A 19,272-nucleotide genomic window follows, 5' to 3' on the forward strand; every position below is an offset into this window, starting at 1 on the left:
GTCTGCGCATAAAAGCTGAATATACTGCAGTTTGTCTAGGAAAGTTAGCTAAGAGAAAACTAGTGCAGTCTGAGTCTGACATATTTAGTAATCGATTATTAAAGCCAATACTAGTAAAGAATTCGGTTCTAAGATTTGAATAAGATATATAAGAATGATACGGACTAATTCGAACAAACAATTTTACTTGTTCAGAACTATGGAAAGATAATTAAAGATATCTGTTTCACTCCGCTTGAATTTGCAAAAAAAAAAAAAATACCATCACATTTTACTTCAAATTCCGCCAATGCTTTCAGACACAGGAGCCAAAGTCAATTACCAAAACTATACAATTAAATTTACTCGAATCAATTTCAAAAATGATTTTTTGGGGGGTTCATGGTTAACTAACTTTATCGTACACGATTTACATACTTATATAACTTTTTCCCTTGAAAAACGTTTGAAATCGGTTACTTAACAATATAAAATAAATGAATTATTAAACTATATAAACGAATGACTGACCAAATGAATCGTTCTTACCTGTTCAAAGTAACCTTGATTTGAAATGTTTTGATATCTATCCTTATCTTATCAAATTTACCTACACACAGCCTCACTTACACAAATGGCTTAAGGGACGAACCGTCATAAACTGCATTTCTGTCAATCTCAGATTCTAATAATACACCAGACCCCTTTCTTCATAGTTTCTTTGTGTTTTCATTGATAGGATTTTGGGAATTGAAATTGGTTTAAGTATTCAAAGCTAAAATTATGAAAATTAAAAAATGTACATCTGCACAAATGTATTGATTTCGTTTTTCGTACATTTTTATTATCTACGTCAAAACACGAACCAGTGATTGAAACTGTTAAAAGGTAGTGTATTGGAGTATAGTAGTATACATATAAATCTTAGTATTGCTAAGTCTGTGCACTATACAGTGTATACATGTAATGTATTTATTCGACTTTTGAAAACTGTCGTAATGTTTAATATTTTCGATCCAAGAACAACCATCAAGAAGCACCTCAAGCAGAAATACAGTCCACTTTCCACAAACAAGTTTGTTTTTTAATATTTATTACTGCAACGAATTTTAAATTTAAAAAGACGATGACAAGTGTCCTTTCCGATATATTTCATTTTATTGTCAATTTGTATATTTTATTTGATAAAATGAAATATATCGGAAAGGACACAAGTACCATATGTTTTTTTAACCAATGTGTAATGATAATCAGACATTCCTTCCCTCTTAACTTAAGCCACACCCCTGTATGAGCTTTACAGTAGGCCTCATGTGCCGTAAGGGTATAGGAAGGGGGTCGCAGAACTACTTTGAAAATATCTGGGGATATGGGCCAAGTACAGGGATAATAATTCGGTTGGGGTTGTTCAATCGATCTCCCATTGTGTCCGTTATCTCAAAAGAGGGGGTTTCTATTTGTATATTGCTAGAAATTTTTAGTAGCCTCAATTATTGTTTCATAATTTTATGGTTCGTGCTCGACAGTTTAACACATCTATGCGTGATTCAAAATTATACACTTTCATTGCGGCATGTGGATCAATTTTATTTCGTAGTGGCATTTCTAAATTGGTTGTGCAATAAAATAATCGTTAACATCACAGGGTGTAATCGCTGTTGATTTTTTGATTGAAAATTCATAAATTTGGAATCCGAGTCATATAAAAATGTTGTTTTTGTGGACGTTTTGTTGTAACCATTTTATATTTTATATGTGACTTATTAATATGATATACTAGCTATATTTATCAGATTCAATAGGTTATATAATGTACTACCCCCCCCCCCCCAACTCGCACACAAACACTTTTCTTTCATCTTATTCTCACAAACTTCCTTTCTCAAGTAGTATACAGGTACATTTGTAAAGACTTATATGCATAATATATAGTCCTACATTATGTTCTTTTTCTTTAAGAGACAAGCTATTACATTGTGAGATATGTGTACTTGTATCCTTTGTATCCTTTTCTGCTGTCTTTGTCTTTGTTAATAAATCTTATAAAAAAAAAAAATATATATATATATATATATATATATATATATATATATATATATATATATATATATATATATATATATATATATATATATATATATATATATATATAGCGTTATTAAGTGTTAATGAAGCCCCATTGGCATCATTAAAATATGGGAATTTAATGGAGTTTTAATGAACAAATTCGTTCATTTAAATTTTGATACAATGGAAATTAATGACTCATTAATTATATAGAGTTTAATAATGCTTTAATAAACCATTAAATATTGATACAACCGGATCCTGATTTCAATGCATTGGTACTAGTAACTATCTCCATATTTACACTCGTACACTGGTGAAACTTAGATATTTAGTCCAATTGTTTTAACTCCAGTTTGACAAATGAATAAGTAAAAAAAACCAAACCGATAATATGATTGTATTATTTTTGTTTAAGCAATTTGTTGGCCTATAAAGGTCTTCTATCGAGATTCCTGCCAATTTGATGTTTATTCGCTGCGCCGCCGTGACGTCAAAATTTAACAAACCGCCAAATCAGACCACAACGGCATAAAACTGGAGTTAAAACAATTGGACTAAATATCTAAGTACTACTATTTACACAAAAACTGATGTAACCAGTTCTAAAAATATGTACAGAATGACTGTAAGAGACTTTTCACAGAAAGTTTACTTTTGGGTAGAACTAACTCAATTTTCTATTTTTACAGAAAATCAAGTATGGAGAGATTATGTAAATGTTGATAGCTTAAAATGAGAACAAAGGGTGATAAATGAAAAATAATTCATATTTTCCCTTTTGGTTGTAAGGCATTTAAAACATAGGAGCAAGGAAATGCATTAAAATGACGTTGCGATGAGTTGGGGTTGCTCGGAGTCAATTTACGTAGACGACGCTTCATCGTGTGCAACTACCTCTAGACGTTCTAGATATAGACATAACAATTGTGGGATTAAATACAATTTTTCGTAAGGACAGAAATTCTTTTGGAGGAGGAGAAGTAATATGTGTATCTGATCTATTGAAGGCAGTTAGACGCGTTGACTTAGACCCCCATAACACTGAATGGATCTGGATTGAAATACAATGAAGCGCATTGAAGTGGTAAAAGTTTGCGTTTGAATGGAATGGTCTAAACTTTGTATCGAAGCTTTTGAAACGGAATGTGCCACTCAATATTTGGAAGTTTACACCATTTAATACTATAAAAATGATTTAATAAACAACATAAAATACATAATTAAAAATAACTGAATATCGGGATGCAGCTTTCGTCAACATTTCCGGGGCCCATGCAAGCACCCCGCAAATGTGTTCGGAATCTTTTCTTTACTAAATATATAATAAATCCAGAGGTGCTCGAATGAAAGTTCACGAGACTTCACCGAGATTTGTTCAGTTCCTGTGAAATTTCGAGCAGAAGTAAATTAAATGTGTTCGGTTAATAATTTCAAAATACGTAAGAACTGATCGTTTTTCATATATCCTACGTTGATTTATGTAAAAACATGAAAATCTTTTAAAATGTATGTTTTATTTCACCATCTAGCGGTTATTCAAATTAAACGATGATATTCAGAACAGAGTTATCATTCGTGTTCAACCACGTGTAAAGTGGTTGAAAATATTAACATTGGGTTGCTTAATAAAATCATAGCCATGTTTGATGCTTGTGGTGTGCAATACCAATTTTTTTTAAATTAATGGGTGAATGTTTTGCATAAAAACTTCGTGTATCGAGCCATTTTCAAGGAACATTCTGCATAAAATAGTACAGTCTGTTTCACTATTGATGTTATTACAAGTATGAACTAAAGACGTCTGACTGGGAAATTCTCACTTTAATTAATGGTATCCTGGTTTACTTTCTTGATAAAATTTCAATGGTATATCTTTTTTTCCCAAGGGAGTAAGAGTAAAAATTTCAATAATCTCCGAACAGCTCTCTTAAGTATCATTGAGAGAATCCATATCATGTGTAGGCTTCTTTCTCTTATACTATAGATCATGAAAAGGGTGCTACTCTGGTGTTTATTGATGTTCATTCCTAAGCATGGCTCAAAAACTCTGAAGGAAAAAGGGGGGAAATTTAACGTAAAAATTAATTACTTTTAATTAAAATTTGTGTCCGAAAAATGGGTAGTGTAATGTTTGATTGGTGATGAACTGTTCCTTTGATGTTGATGTGAAGGTATAGCGGATATTGCAAAAACAATACATAATTCTCATTGTATAATTATTTCTGTGATCATTAACCCATATATATATATATATATATATATATATATATATATATATATATATATATATATATATATATATATATATATATATATATATATATATATATATATATATATATATATATATATATATATATATATATATATATATATATATTATATATGGATGGGACATGTAACACCCATAGATATTTTATATGATTTATATTTTAATACATAAACATTGTATCCTTAATTATTTCTTCCTTCGTGTATCCGTATACTGAAGTAAGTAAAAATACGACTCAATTGCCAACATGAAGCTGCCGAGAAGGATCAGCCACAACAAGATTTAATTGCCATATGACAAAAGTCGAAATATGCGTGTACTCCGTGCAGTCCAATCAAACCGTGTTAAACGAAACATATTAACCTTCAAAATTATAAAATCCACAGTTTGATAAATGTAAACATTATAAATCGTTATATTGGAATTCGGCTTTGTCAGTGGATATATAAACACGAGAAGATGGTGGATTTCGTGCAATGACCTATGCTCAGGGGTTAAACCAAGATCTTTGAAGTCGTTGGGTTTGACCCGGGGCATCCAGTCCACCTGTCTTAATTTTACTTTTTTCAATACGTTTTCCATTATTTCTTAACTTTAAGCTAGACAAATAAGATACCTTTATAAAAGCTTCGGTAAGGATACCGTGGTGATTACAATTTCACAGTACAGCTATACTAAATCGATCCATGTTTTAAATATTTAAGACAATTTTAAAAAACATGAAATATATATTTAAGCTAACAATAAATTGCGGACAAACGACAGAAAATTTATTGAGCTGATGACTCGCGCTTACTGGGAATTCCTCGTTCATGGGGAGTTTTCTTTTTAATTTAGCATTGAAATATATTTTGAAAATCTTAATTTGAATTGTTCTTTCGTGATCCCGTGTCTCTCTGGGGTACCAAACTACATGTATGAGGTAGAAAAATACAAACTGTGTGATTTTTCTCTAATCACACCTTCTCGGGCATTTCCGACTAGTCTGCAGTTTTTTTCGAGCTCTGTCGGAAAAGCTCGAGAAGCGTTGGGCTATTTTGATCGGGATCGAAATCTCTATAATTCACACAATTGAGCACATCCGGTAACAAAACAAAATGCCGATAGAAAATTTAGAAGAAGAAGGACTTGAGAAAAACCCTAACTTTGAACACGCTCAATGGAAATTTCTTTTAGAAACTGACAAATACAAAAATGACGTTGAAATTAAAAAGAAGCTTTTGGCCGCTGTGGAGGCAAACTGTAAGTAGAACAATGAAACAAGTGAGTAGTACCCCGTTCAAAACTCATGTGTCATTGTTCAGCAATTACATTATTGCGTATTCGTTAGATCTTTCTTCAAATATTTCAGTGTACATTTTGATTTTGAATTAAGAATTTTAAACGTTGTGATGTCGTTTATACTGATAGACGAGATTTTGCAACACAGATTGTTCGTGATTGATCATTTTTGAAGCAGCAGAGCTATATACCGTATTTTCCCGACGACTCGTCGAATTGCTCATTTTTAGCCAAAATTTTAACAAAATCCTACGATACGTCGTTTCAGACCATACGTCGATCTTATCACTTCAAAATGGCGTATAAAACTGCAGTAACATTATCAGTGTATGATGCCACGATGTCCCCGATATTGCTACCAATTATTATTAATGATTAACATTCAAACAATTACACTTTATACTTATGCATCATATTTTCAAATACCGGCAACATATACAAAGTCGCTTGCATTTTAAACAATTCCCAATATCGCGTGTTATGCAAAACCAGACTTACTTTGTCAGAAATATTTTATTCCCATGCATTAAAATAATTATCCACTCTGACTATCGCCAGTGTATTCGCCATTACGTAACCAGCCACCTGTTGACTCGGCGCGTGGTCAATGTTTGTTTAACAATTTCCGGTGTCATAGGCATGCACCTGTCTCGTGTCGGACTTCAAAGGGGGATCTCAAGTGCAGAAAGCTTAGCAATTACTATGATTTGATGAAACTTGTTTACTTTGTATCCAGTAATGCAGTTACATGCTTTTGTTTTACATTATACACTGTTAGAAATAGATCGATCATTTGTACGACTTGATAATGACGATATACGACATACATACATTTCCTAAATAATCAAAGAATTGGACAACAATTAATCAATGAACTATAATTACTCTTAAAACGGTACTCTTTATATACACATGGAGTGAAATTTCCGTAAAAATCTCAACCTTAGGGCAAGATTATTAACACAACCGGTGTCAGCCTATTGTATAAACAGTAGTATTGATAATTGCCGATTACGTATTTTAAGATTGAATTTGACCATAAAATATTTCTGATTTATACTTTCCACTAACAACTCTTTACTAATAAAATAATTAAATTTAAAAAACACCCCTTGACCTACTGCAATATTTTCTTCCATTTAAATTTGGTTTCAATTTTACTGCGCAATGTTATCTTCCTACTAGTGATACATAGACGATGTGTTTATACATTGACGATGTGTTTATAAAAACAGAACGGTAAAACTTTCAATTGATTAAAGACAATGTACCATTTTTTAATAACTGTTATTATTATGTATTTTGGTGTTAACAGATTCATGAGTGAAAATGATAATTATTAAAGATGAACAGTGAATTCAACAACGTAATTTTCAATCACACAGCCAACTCAAGATGATTAAAACCAAGATTTTTAATGCTATTTTTAACAATTTTCTGACCTCGAGCCTACGACAAGTCGAACAAGACGATAAGTCGGGTGCTCTGCTTCAGAGAAAAAAATACCGACTAATCGTCGGATAAATACGGTACATGTATATATAGTCCTAAAAATCTGACGTTTTCGTGGCTTTATTAACGATTCAGATATTTTACTTGCCAGGAAAACGTCCAAACTGGCGCTATTACGAAAAATGGAAAGCGGCATTGGACATTTTCAGCTCAGTTTTAATAAAATATATCTTAAAACTTACCAATATATTGCTAAAAATAAAATTCTACTCCATATTTTGATAATCATACTGGTGCACATTTGTTGTAAACCTTTCAAAATTGCATGAATTCAAAACAAATTTTGTCAGTTCATTAAGATGTGTTCAACAGTCTGTTTATCGTTGCTTTTTTAAATAGTTGTGTGTTTGACATTTGATCAGACTTGCAAATTAAAATGCCACCTTTAGTTGGAGGTGACAAATTTCAAGGATTCGTAATGGTGCCAGTTCGACATTTTCCTAGTATGTAAAATAACAAAATTGCTTAAAAAAGCCAGGAAAATGGACTAGTCTGTCCCATGACATTTATGCAGCATATTTGGGTGAATTTTAATAAATTAATGATTTAAAATTAGATATCCATAAATTTTAAATTATTGAAAGTTTCACTAGATAACTTTCATAATGTCTGTGTTAAACCATATTCATTATAGTTAATTCTTTTTTTAAAGGTATGGCTCCATTTTATGAAGAACTTTGTAAAGATTTAAAATGGAAATGTGATGAAAATCTACTAAAGAAAATGAAAGCAGCTAATGAGGCAGAATTGAAGAAGCTTGATGTCTCCATAGAAGATGCAGAAAAAAATCTAGGAGAGACCGAAGTTAGGGAGTTCATGCTAAAAAAGGCAGAATATCTGTGCAAGATTGGAGACAAGGTAAATAAATATTAATACAATTTAGCTGATAGATATCATGAAATAGACAGTATAATACATATGTTTTCTCCATAGTACTCCAGTTTTTCTTCCTTATTACCATTATGTCTTTAAAAGGAGGCTTGAAAAGTACTTAAGACAGCGATTGGAATTTATATAGCACTCTCATATCACTGATATCATTTGAAATTCCTAGGTACAGAGTTTCGGAAACTTTTGGATATCTTTTGCAATTCTTAAATATAAAGTTCATTCCTCTTTGATTTCTTTTTGATGTTGGTTTTAATCATATGTCTTACATTGTTGAAAATAGGGATGTCAAAGAGTATTTACCGCGTAGTACTCGATAATCACTTAGTCACAGTGATCATTGACTAAAATTTTCTCATTTCATTTGTCATTTCTCCAGGCAAATTTGACATCACTAGTTGTACAGGAAATTAAAAAAATGCACCTATTCACACAACTTTAATATAAATGATTTATTACAGAAATTTTGTGAACAATTTTTAAGACACAAAGAAAAAGACAAAATGATACTGACAGTAGTGCAATACTGTATTTATTGACTTGTGGAATGAGTGAAAGAGTAAAGAAATGATCACTGTGATTCTTTGTACAGGAGGCCTCACTGACCCAGTTTCGGAAGACCCAGGAGAAGACGGTGACCCTGGGGTACAGATTGGACCTGGTGTTTCACCTGATCAGGATGGGGCTGTATTACATGGACCATGACCTCATCACCAGGAACCTGGAGAAGGCACAAAGGTACACTCACTCAGTGCTCTCTTCTTTAAGATTAGAACTGACACAATATCTAAAATGTAAAAGTGAAAAGATAGATAAACTATTTTGACAGTTGATGTTTGTCTGGACTAGTATAACAAGGGAAAATAGGAAAAATATGATGAACCAGTACATTTATTTATATATCACAAGATAATGGAGCACAATTTATACTGATTTCTTACTAGTCTATTTGACACAAGAACAGTGTATGAAGATTTTACAATGATTAAGCTTGTACTAGAATGAATGTTGAAAATATAAGTAACTATATTGATAATCATTGGATCATGAATGTATTTGAGATGCAAAGTAAAGTAATGATAAAAATTATGTATGTATTTTACTAAAATCATCAGAAAACATGTTACTGTAAATGAATTTGATTTGAAACATTACAATGTCTAATGGTATATTTCTTAGAAAAAAAATAATTAGGGTAGCAGGCTTGGGGTAATGCTAAATGTAATGGTAATGCATTGCAATGCATTACATGTTTTCAAAGTAATGCTAGTAATGTGTAATGCCTCAAAATTAGCATTACAAGTAATGCTAATGTAATGCATTACTTTCCAAAACCTAGTGTAATGCTGGCATTACATGGCATTACTTTGCATTACTATGCATATTTATGCATGTTCACTTTAAAAAATGTGATGAATAAATGAATAGTTGAAATTGAATTTGATTAAATTTATTTTCAAAGAAGAAAGAAATAATTCTAATTAAGAAAAAAATGTTTTGATTGTACATGTTTTATTAAAAACAGTTTTTTAAAATTCATTTTTGAATTGTTTATATTACTTATATTACAAAAGATAACAGCACAATTTCATAATATTTTTAAGAGTGTTGTTATTAAAGATAAGATAAGAGTTTTTAATCATTTAAACAATTTACTCCAATTAGTTTGCACTTCAATAAGAAATGTGTCAACAACACACTATGCCCCAAGGATAATCTAAGTATCAAAACAATCTATTGTTATAAGAAGTGCTAAACACCCCTATCCCCTTCCCTTCGCTACATGAATGTCACAATAGAATAGGAGACAGACATGCACCTTTGAAAGCATGATGAATGCACTGTCCATCCATGATGAAAATCAATATCACTTCCAATATTATAACCCATTTGAAAATAATCTTACTTATTTTCTCTTTCTCTGTCTCTCTCTCTCTTGTATATTAATTACACTGTACATTAGTTTGGACTGATAGAAAATACAAGATTCATGTATTTTTTCTATTATTGCACTTAATATATCCTATTAGTAAGATAAAGATCGTCAAACAGTACTTTTCAGTCCAAGCTTCGACTGCTCCTGTTGAAAATTTATTTAGTATAGCTGGGAAGATTTTCAAACTAACAGGATGCAGTTAAAAGATGAACCCTTTGAAACTTCAATCATAAAGTGCAACAGCAATCTTTTGTCTTTAAGTGTACTCCGTAAAAAGAAATACGATTAAAACATATTAAGAAATATAACTGGGAAAAATCATCTGTTTATAAATTAATAAAATTAAGTGTCCAAAATTATAAAGATTTGTGCAATCTGGGAATATATCTATATTTAGCTTTTAAAAACCGCAATATTATTTCATTAATTGTTTTTGTTACGCATGTTATCCTGTGTCTCTATTTCATATCTGATATTGTATCATGCCAAATGTCTATAAATATCATTTTACTTATGTTATATGTTGTTCATATTGCCACAATATGATTATATATTGAGCAAATAAAGAATGACTCATGGTTATTCATTGAATTTGAACCTGATACTGAGCATGAAGCTGTAGATATGTTAAAGAGTGTTGTATATTTGAAACATTTGCAAAAACTCTTTATTAGCTTTACTTTAAAAAAAAAAAAGTAATGGTAATGGTAATGCATTACTTTACTCATGTAATGGTAATGTAATGCATTACTTCAAGAAAATCAAGTAATGGTAATGGTAATTTAATGCCCAAATTCATGAAGTAATGGTAATGTAATGCATTACTTTACAATGTAATTCGCCCCAAGCCTGTAGGGTAGTAAGGGTACTTATAATGTACATAACTATTTTGAATGGAATGTTTTAAGAGGTTTTTTTTAAATTTCAGTCTGATTGATGAGGGTGGAGACTGGGATCGCAGGAACCGCCTAAAGGTCTACCGTGGTGTCTACTGTATGTCCATCCGAGACTTTAAGCAGGCCGCGACCTTGTTTCTGGACACTGTGGCGACCTTCACCTCGTATGAACTGATGGACTATCAGACGTTTGTTACTTACACAGTGATATGCAGCATGATTGCTTTAGAAAGACCAGAACTCAGGGAAAAGGTAATGTTTCCACATCTTCTGTGTGGTCATGTTATGAAGTTTCTTATTTATTAAAAAAAATCTTCCATTTTATAAAAGGATTTTTTATTTTTAATTTAGTTGTTTGATTCATTTTCTTTAGGAGGTACCCGTACTTATATTATACAATTTAATGTGAATTTCTGGTTCTGTTATGAGTTAAGTTTATTTTTAAACTGAAATGTTATTGATAGGATTTTAAGCTTTATCATTTCTGAAATGTTTTAACATTAAATGGCAAGTAGTACACATGTACACATTATATCCTTATAAATTAAATTGTCATTTGAATGGTCTGTTTATTTTTGGCAGGTTGTGAAAGGCTCAGAAATTCTAGAAGTGCTTCACAGTCTACCCAAAATCCGATCCTTCCTGTTCGCTCTCTATGACTGCCATTACTCCGATTTCTTCAGATACTTAGGTAAGAGACTCGGGAAACACCAAGTGTATAATCTGTATCTTGTTTGTTCAGTTGCTAGTATTTAGCAGTCGGAAAATAGAAATAAAGAACAGAATCAGATTTAGTAGAGTTATGGCCATTAGACCTTAGTTAAAGTTGTGAATTATAAAAGAGTTACATCCATTGACACAGTTTTATTGGTATTCTGACAATAAAACATCATGTAAAGACTAATATTGGTGTATAATAATTTCCATTTATTCTGTGGTTTACAGCACATGTGGAGGTCATGTTGTAAACACTAATTGATCACACTTATTCAACATTTTCTTTTTGGTTTACAGCCCAGGTGGAGGACATGCTGAAGTTTGACCGTTTCCTGTCCCCCCACTACCGTTACTTCACCCGTGAGATGAGGATCATCGCCTACACTCAGCTACTCGAGTCCTACAGGAGTCTCACACTGGACTACATGGCTAACTCATTTGGGGTCACCAATGAGTTCATTGACCAGTGAGTGTAATTTTATTGTAATGAAATCATTTCCTATTCCTTAATATGAGGTTACTCGGGGTAATACACTTATGCAAAATTTTACTGAATTTTTTTTCAATAATGTTTATGATATATTATTTTGAAATTTGCTATGTACTGTACTCATGATTTGTTTCATCAATATTCAAAGAAATTTAACTGAAAAAGAAGTGAAAATTTGATATTTTAAAAGGAATTAATAGAAAATTTCATGCCAAAAAATGTAATTAATTGGCTATGATTTTATAGTTGTTCATGTACATGTATGTTATTATATTCTTTTCACAAGAAAATGTGCAGACATTTTGTGTAACTTCTCTCTTTCTATGTTTGCATACCTTAATTCAGAACAAGCCTGGTTAAATATCCATGATTTTCCCATCGAGTGAGTTGTTATAAAATTGTGATAAAAACCTGTGTTTTAGGGAGCTGGCCAGATTTATAGCAGCAGGGAGACTTCATTGTAAGATAGACAAAGTGAAAGGCATCGTAGAAACCAATAGACCAGACAACAAAAATTGGCAATATCAGGTAGGGATCATGTCACAATTTTACATATTATTGCATTCTACATTATATTCTGTAAAAATTCTTATTAGAGACTTCTTATTTTAAAACATCAAAGATTTGTTAAGAGCATTTGGAAATCAACATGTTTGATTGACAACTTTGAAATGCAGATTGATTAAAAATTTTATATACCAGTAATACTGGTAATTTCTCGTGTACAGTAATACTTGTTCATGTATGTAGGCAATTTCTTCTTCATTCATAGCTAATTTACATTTATTTTGCAGGCCACAATCAAGCAAGGAGACATCTTACTAAACCGAGTCCAGAAGCTGAGTAGAGTGATCAACATATAGATCTGTTATCCGGGGATGTCGGGGGTTGTCGTGATACTGTGTCCGATCTGGTCCGGGACCGTAACTCTGTGTGACTCTGTCAGTGCTTGTTTCATTATTACCTGTTCATGCTGTTGTCATCTGTGTCCATACAGTGGACATTTGGAGTAAATGCTTCGTAAAGATTTAATGAAAAACAAAATAAAAATATCAAATGATTTGTATGTGGGTTTTTTTTTTTTTAAATACAGTCCCGCCTCAGTTGAATGTATTAATGAACTTGATTAATACATTTACATGGAAGGCATTGTACCTAAGCTTAATTTTATTGTATTTATTTAGCAATCAGATTTAAAGATCAAAGGGTAGGTATCATGTTAAGAATAGTGAAACGAAGTACTGTTAGGATTTATGTCGGGGATCTATAAACAAAAAACAGGAAGCTTTTCTGTTCACAATTTGTCTAGTAACTGTTCATCTTTCCTCTGTAAAGCTTTTTATTACCTAGAACGAATGGATCAATTCAATAAAAAAAGAAAACATTTCAAAAGGCAAACCTTTTAAAGGAAGTGATTGTTCTACAATTATACAAATCATGCAATTCCTTTGATGTTTCTGCTATTAAACAAAATGACAACAAAGAATATATATATTTATTCAGCATTAATAATGTAATATAAATACAAAATAGTCAGACGACTAACTAATGAATATACATGTATTTGCAGTAGAATATTATATCTCTTCATAACAAAAATTATCAATGTCTTTCATCGCAATGAGCAACATTTTGGTTGGTTGGATGTCTTGAATTTGACTTCACGAAGCAACGGATTATATGTTGTGTACATGTAAGATTTTTTAAAAGTTTTTGTTCACCATACTTTGACAACTATTTTCATCTTATTATTGGAGATGTATTCTTTTTCCAGCATTTGCCAGTTTATAAATGAAGAGAAACCCCAGCATCGACTATCATAACAGAACTGGCGGGTGCCGCTTAATCTTCTAATTGTGTCGTTTTTCCTGTCAGTCTGATTCACAAGGCAGAATTCTGCTGATACTTCGTAGGAACTGTTGGTACAATTGAGGGAAAGGCATTCCAAATATATACTCAATTTACCCTCTTTTTTATAAAATTTTATTCTCCACTTTGATAATGTTTTTGCAAAAAAGAAGGGGTCTCTGACTTGCGGAAAAGAGTCGTCACTCACTGGAAAAGATCCCTGGAATGTAACATGGTCACCAATAAAGCCTAACGGACATAATGTGTTCTTGATATCTGTCATGACGTTTTCATCCAATTGTTCTAACTCCAAGGAAGCTAACTTTGAAAGCATTTGCACATCTTTTAATTTATCCTCGATTTCTAAGACAAGTTTTTTTGCATCAGAAAAGTTAAATGCCAGACAGAGCCTTTCAAAGTGTTTTTCAAGAGTATCTTTAGTTTTTTCAAAGGTGACAAATTTCTGTCTTATACTGCCGTGATCTTTAATTGCTTCAGTAATGCTTTTGTCATGGATCAATGTTTTCTGAAAGGCAATTAAGCATTCTATATCAAACTGTTGACAATTTTCAGTGTCTGAAAACCTCTTTTCTATTGACAGTTTCAGTTCTTCGTGTAGAGTATCCAAATGGGACTTTGTACCGGATATGATGTCTGTAATGGACTGCAACATAGATTCTTTGTCGCTGTTGATCCGACCGAGATTTTCCTTTGCTTTGTCTTTCGCTGACTGAGTACATTGTTCAGCTTCAGACAATTGGTTTAAAAAATCATCTATATCAAAGGTCTCTTTTTTCTCATTTGCTATTTCATCCAGAGAAGTCACGGTATCGCATTTCCTGTGGTCAGTCGCAAAGCAGATACTACAACACAGCTTTTTATGATCAAAACAAAAAACTTCCAGAATTTTTCCAGAATGAAGAGGACATGGTTCATCCATTTCCAGAGGTTTCAGATCTGTATCTGGTGTTATACCTGTCACAGTGTGCAAATTGTTGTCTATCTTACGTTTATGCAAATAGTTAAAGCATTGTTCGCAAAAGCACTCTTTACAATCTCTGCAGTGATAAACTGCTACATTCTTTTCGTTGGCAATCTTGCACGGTTCACAATATACTTGTTTGGGTGTTGAGTCATTTGTTTCACGTTCAAGAAGAGACAAAATCATGTGATCGGTTTGTAGCTTAGACCGAGTCCATTCACTAGCTGACAGGATTGACCACTCTATCTTGAAACGACACAGGGGACAGCGGAAGAATTTAGTATCTTCTGTGGTTTCTGACGCTTGAACATAACTTTGGATACAAAGCTCACAAAATGTGTGTAAACAAGGCAACTTCTTGGGAAGGTTGAACTTCTCCAAGCAAATAGGACAATTTAAGTCACAGTCTTTATTAACTACAGCGGTTGCCATTATCTGATCATATAAATGTTGTTTTTCCTTTCACAGAATCAGAGGGGCAATATCTCTACTGGGGAGCATTTCCATCCGTGTCAAAAGTATATAATGTTCACATAAGAAAAGCAAAATAAAAGTTTTCAAATTGATCCTACCTACAACCTGCCAATTCAACAGCTTTTTTTTCAAAATGGCGTGCCAAACAAGGATAAACTTGCATAAAATCAATATACCCGAATGTTATTGTCATTTAAATTTAGACCACGTAGTTTTATTTGACCCTTTCAGTTTCGCAGTAAAAATCGTGCCTCGTGTTAACGTTTATAGGCTATTTCCTAGAATCTAGGTACTTAAATATAAAAATCTAGACGTTTATTAATTTTAAACTTTATTTTCATTAATTGGTGGATAAAATGAATTCAAGAAATAAATATGACAATAGAAAATGTAGGTTTTATCTGCTGTTGCAACAATTATAATATTAATTTTCGATCCGCGCCTGACCTAGTGATAGTATCAATAGTGAAACAGACTATACTATTTTATGCAGAATGTTCCTTGAAAATGGCTAGATATACAAAACAGACACCGATTATTTTTTTAGAAGCATGGTATTGCACACAAAAAGCATCAACCATGGCTATGATGTTATTGAGCAACCCAGTATTTCTATTTTCAACCACGTGTAGAGTGGTTGAACACGAACGATAACACTGTTCTAAATAACATTGTTTAGTTTAAATAACTGCTAGATGATGACATGAGACTTATATCTTAATATAACGTTTCATGTTTTAACATAAATCAAAGAAGGATATGATATGAAAAACGACCAATACATACGTATTTTGAGAATATTATCCGAACACTTATACTTCCGCTCGAAATTTCACAGGAACTGAACAAATCTCGGGAAAGTTCCGTGAACTTTTATTCAAGCACCTCTGGATTTATTACAAACTTAGCAACGATAAAGAAAACATTCCAAACACATTCGCAGGGGTGCAATAGTAGCAACTTATCGGGCTAATCCGGCAGGGTTCGTTAAGGACAAAACCTCAAAACATGTTTAAATGCAATTATAGCTTTCCGTCAATTTAAGTTATGGCCATAAATGCCTCCTCTGTGGTACTATATTTAAAGTTATATTTTTGAGATTTAAGAGCATATTCAGAATGTATGTTTGCATCCCTCGAAAAACAGCGGGTACAAGTGTTACATTAAAAGTTTAAAATTTATCAATTTAAACTTAACTATAAACTATAGTTAAGTTTAAATTGATAAATTTTAAACTTTTAATGTAACACAAATACTTATAGCTTTCCTCGAGTAACTAAAACTTTTTAATTTCTTAAATTCGATGATATAAATCTAAGTTTGCAAACGAAAGGATGAAGCAATTTATCATTACATCGACTGCAGAACAATGCTTTAACTTACTACTCGCATAAGCAGAAAAAAAAGACAATTATAATAATTATCATTGAGCCAAAACATGCTGTAATTAATGAGAAATTAAATGAATTAAAAAGTCAATTATGATCAAATCTAAGCAATCAAACACTATACATGTAGGTGGGGCTATCGTTTATAAATCATTTTTTTTTCTTCTTCTTTAGTCTTAAGTTGCGTGTGCAATTAAAATTTGATTGTGACGAATGATAAATATTTATTTAACGAGAACAAAATTTGTACAAGTCTGTTTAAACCATCGGACTTTGGCGACTTCATGCAGACCAACGGATTTTGGCGTATCATACCATCGGGGTTTGCCGCAGACCATCGGACTTTGGAGTATCATCACACTTTGCAGTCCTAAAAATATAAACAATATCAAAGTACTAAAAGTACTGATAGACCGAGGCATCAATTTGGATCTAATAATTTAATTTTGGTTGTAACGCTCATTTGATTGGCTGATACAGATGGAGGGAAATGTATTATATTGTATAATATACCTTGGTAGGGGGACACACCCACTTGACAACATCTATCCGGAACTACTTTTTTTTTTACATGTAAACCTTGCATGTACACTTACATGCATATGAATATAATAGTAAATAAATAGAATATGACCAAGTTTATCTCTTTTCATTTGCATACTATAAATTAAAAAAAAAATGCTCCAATCTTTCAAATTGAAAAAATTAAAAATGATTTTAAAATGATAATTCTCACAAATGGAACTGAAACATCTTCAAGACAAATGAAAATTAAATTTCTACGAAAAGGAGCACAAAACTTGAGGGGGAGTTGAATCTTTTTCAAGGTATGAAAAGGATGAATAAACAAATATCAGTAAATTTTATACCATAGTAAAAATAAGCGCCTTATTTACCTAAACACCAAATTATAACCCGGAATGGGAATTGCACCCAAATCTCTCTTTTCAGAGCGCTTTACTTTTAAGCTATCTAGGTTCATGGTGGTATTTTGGTGTGGTTTTAATATTCTGATGCCTCTTTTCGTAAAAACATTTGGCGAGCAGATTTCCATCTGATTGGGCTTGCCCCCCCCCCCCCCCCCCCATTACTATAGACTGTTAACAGGTTAAGTAATCGATGTCGGGATATAATTCATAAACTGTAAATATGAACCCTCTGTTAACCCGACTTTGGCTGATGTCACTTATGAATACTAAGTCCGGACAATGCTTTTGGGAAGTTGTATTTTAATGAATAAATTCATCCGCAGTAGGTACGTGCATAGTTGAGACCACAATTCATGTTGATCACTGGTGATAAGGATACATCGATCACACGTTCATGTATATCGCATAACCTGGTACACGTGCGTATGATCAAAATAGTTATGTAAGTATTTTTATCATTTGAAACAAAAACAGTTTTTAATTTTTTTAAATAAACAAATGTACTTGGTTATTGTAGAGTAATAAGTAGTATACTAGCCACTTTGTTTTAGTTTATCTATGAAAAGATATAAATGTAAAGCCTTTATGGATAGTTAACAACAACTTGAATGGAATCTCTGCACTTTTCTGTAGTAGGTCATACGTACGCTCTGTTACGAGCCTTTTAAAAGTCTTGTGATAAGCTATACTATAGTGTTAAGAGTCCTTTTTGAAAGAGTTCAGGCAGGGAGGTGGATGTCATTACAATATTGTGATCTTCTACTCCATAATGAAACTCAATTTTAAAAATGCATTTATGAGACTCCTCGACTATTTTGTGTCTGGGCTATGGTACTCAGGTGACCGTTAAGGCCTATTGGCCTCTTGTTACGGCGCGCCAGAAGGCGGTCCGTTATTGCCTGATGTCATGACATTGCCTGACGTCAGGCATATCTAAGGTTTAAAAGTTGCCTTCTCCGAAACAGTGCAGACAATGGGAGCAAGCAATATCAAGATTTTCCACACAAAAAATTAACCGATGCATGTTTAATGTGTCGGCAATTCAGAACTGAAGAAAATGTTATATCGGATGTAATAACGATGCATGTTTAATGTGTCGGCAATTCACAACTGAAGAAAATGTTATATGGGATGTAATAACACAGTGAGCAAGAGTTTTCAGGTAAAAGGGTTTTACACCATGCACGTGTGTAATCCTGATTTAAAAATAGATTAGCCGTATTTGAACGGTGGACCGGGGGGGGGGGGGGGGGGTATCGCAACCAGTTGTTGCACAATTAAGGTACAATGTTAGTATAGTAATTGGTGTTGGATTATCATCATTGCCAAAGAATCATCGGTTTAAGCAAAAAATCTACGCCTAGCCAAGGGTAGTTGTAACTTTCGGCGTAAACATAAAATGATTGTTAACTCTATTGCTGGGAATATCGTTGCTGACCATAATGTTAAATTGTACAATGTGTAATGTAAATTTGATTAAATTCATATGAAATTAAGAAAATAGAGAGTTTTGATAGATGGTATCAATTCCCGCATAAAAACTTTCCTACAATGATTTATACACATTATCCATATTTGCACTTGCCTTGTACACGTTAAAACGGTATATT

At 32.3% G+C, this 19,272-nt stretch overlaps 2 protein-coding genes across 2 annotated transcripts; one reads left to right on the plus strand and one right to left on the minus strand.

The window, feature by feature from the left end:
* Positions 1–5,389: 5,389 nt before the first annotated feature.
* Positions 5,390–13,101, plus strand: LOC128159167 (26S proteasome non-ATPase regulatory subunit 6-like). The gene is made up of 8 exons (XM_052822226.1): positions 5,390–5,563; positions 7,767–7,972; positions 8,595–8,740; positions 10,867–11,086; positions 11,417–11,525; positions 11,849–12,017; positions 12,464–12,569; positions 12,836–13,101. The coding sequence occupies exons 1-8, from the start codon at positions 5,419–5,421 to the stop codon at positions 12,902–12,904; spliced, it is 1,170 nt and encodes a 389-aa protein (XP_052678186.1). The 5' UTR covers positions 5,390–5,418; the 3' UTR covers positions 12,905–13,101.
* Positions 13,102–13,619: 518 nt separating this feature from the next.
* LOC128159165 (probable E3 ubiquitin-protein ligase MID2) lies at positions 13,620–15,457 on the minus strand. The gene has a single exon (XM_052822224.1). The coding sequence runs from the start codon at positions 15,301–15,303 to the stop codon at positions 13,759–13,761; it is 1,545 nt and encodes a 514-aa protein (XP_052678184.1). The 5' UTR covers positions 15,304–15,457; the 3' UTR covers positions 13,620–13,758.
* Positions 15,458–19,272: the final 3,815 nt, after the last annotated feature.

The sequence above is a fragment of the Crassostrea angulata genome, chromosome 8 (genome assembly GCF_025612915.1).
Source record: "Crassostrea angulata isolate pt1a10 chromosome 8, ASM2561291v2, whole genome shotgun sequence".
Taxonomy (NCBI): domain Eukaryota; kingdom Metazoa; phylum Mollusca; class Bivalvia; order Ostreida; family Ostreidae; genus Magallana; species Magallana angulata.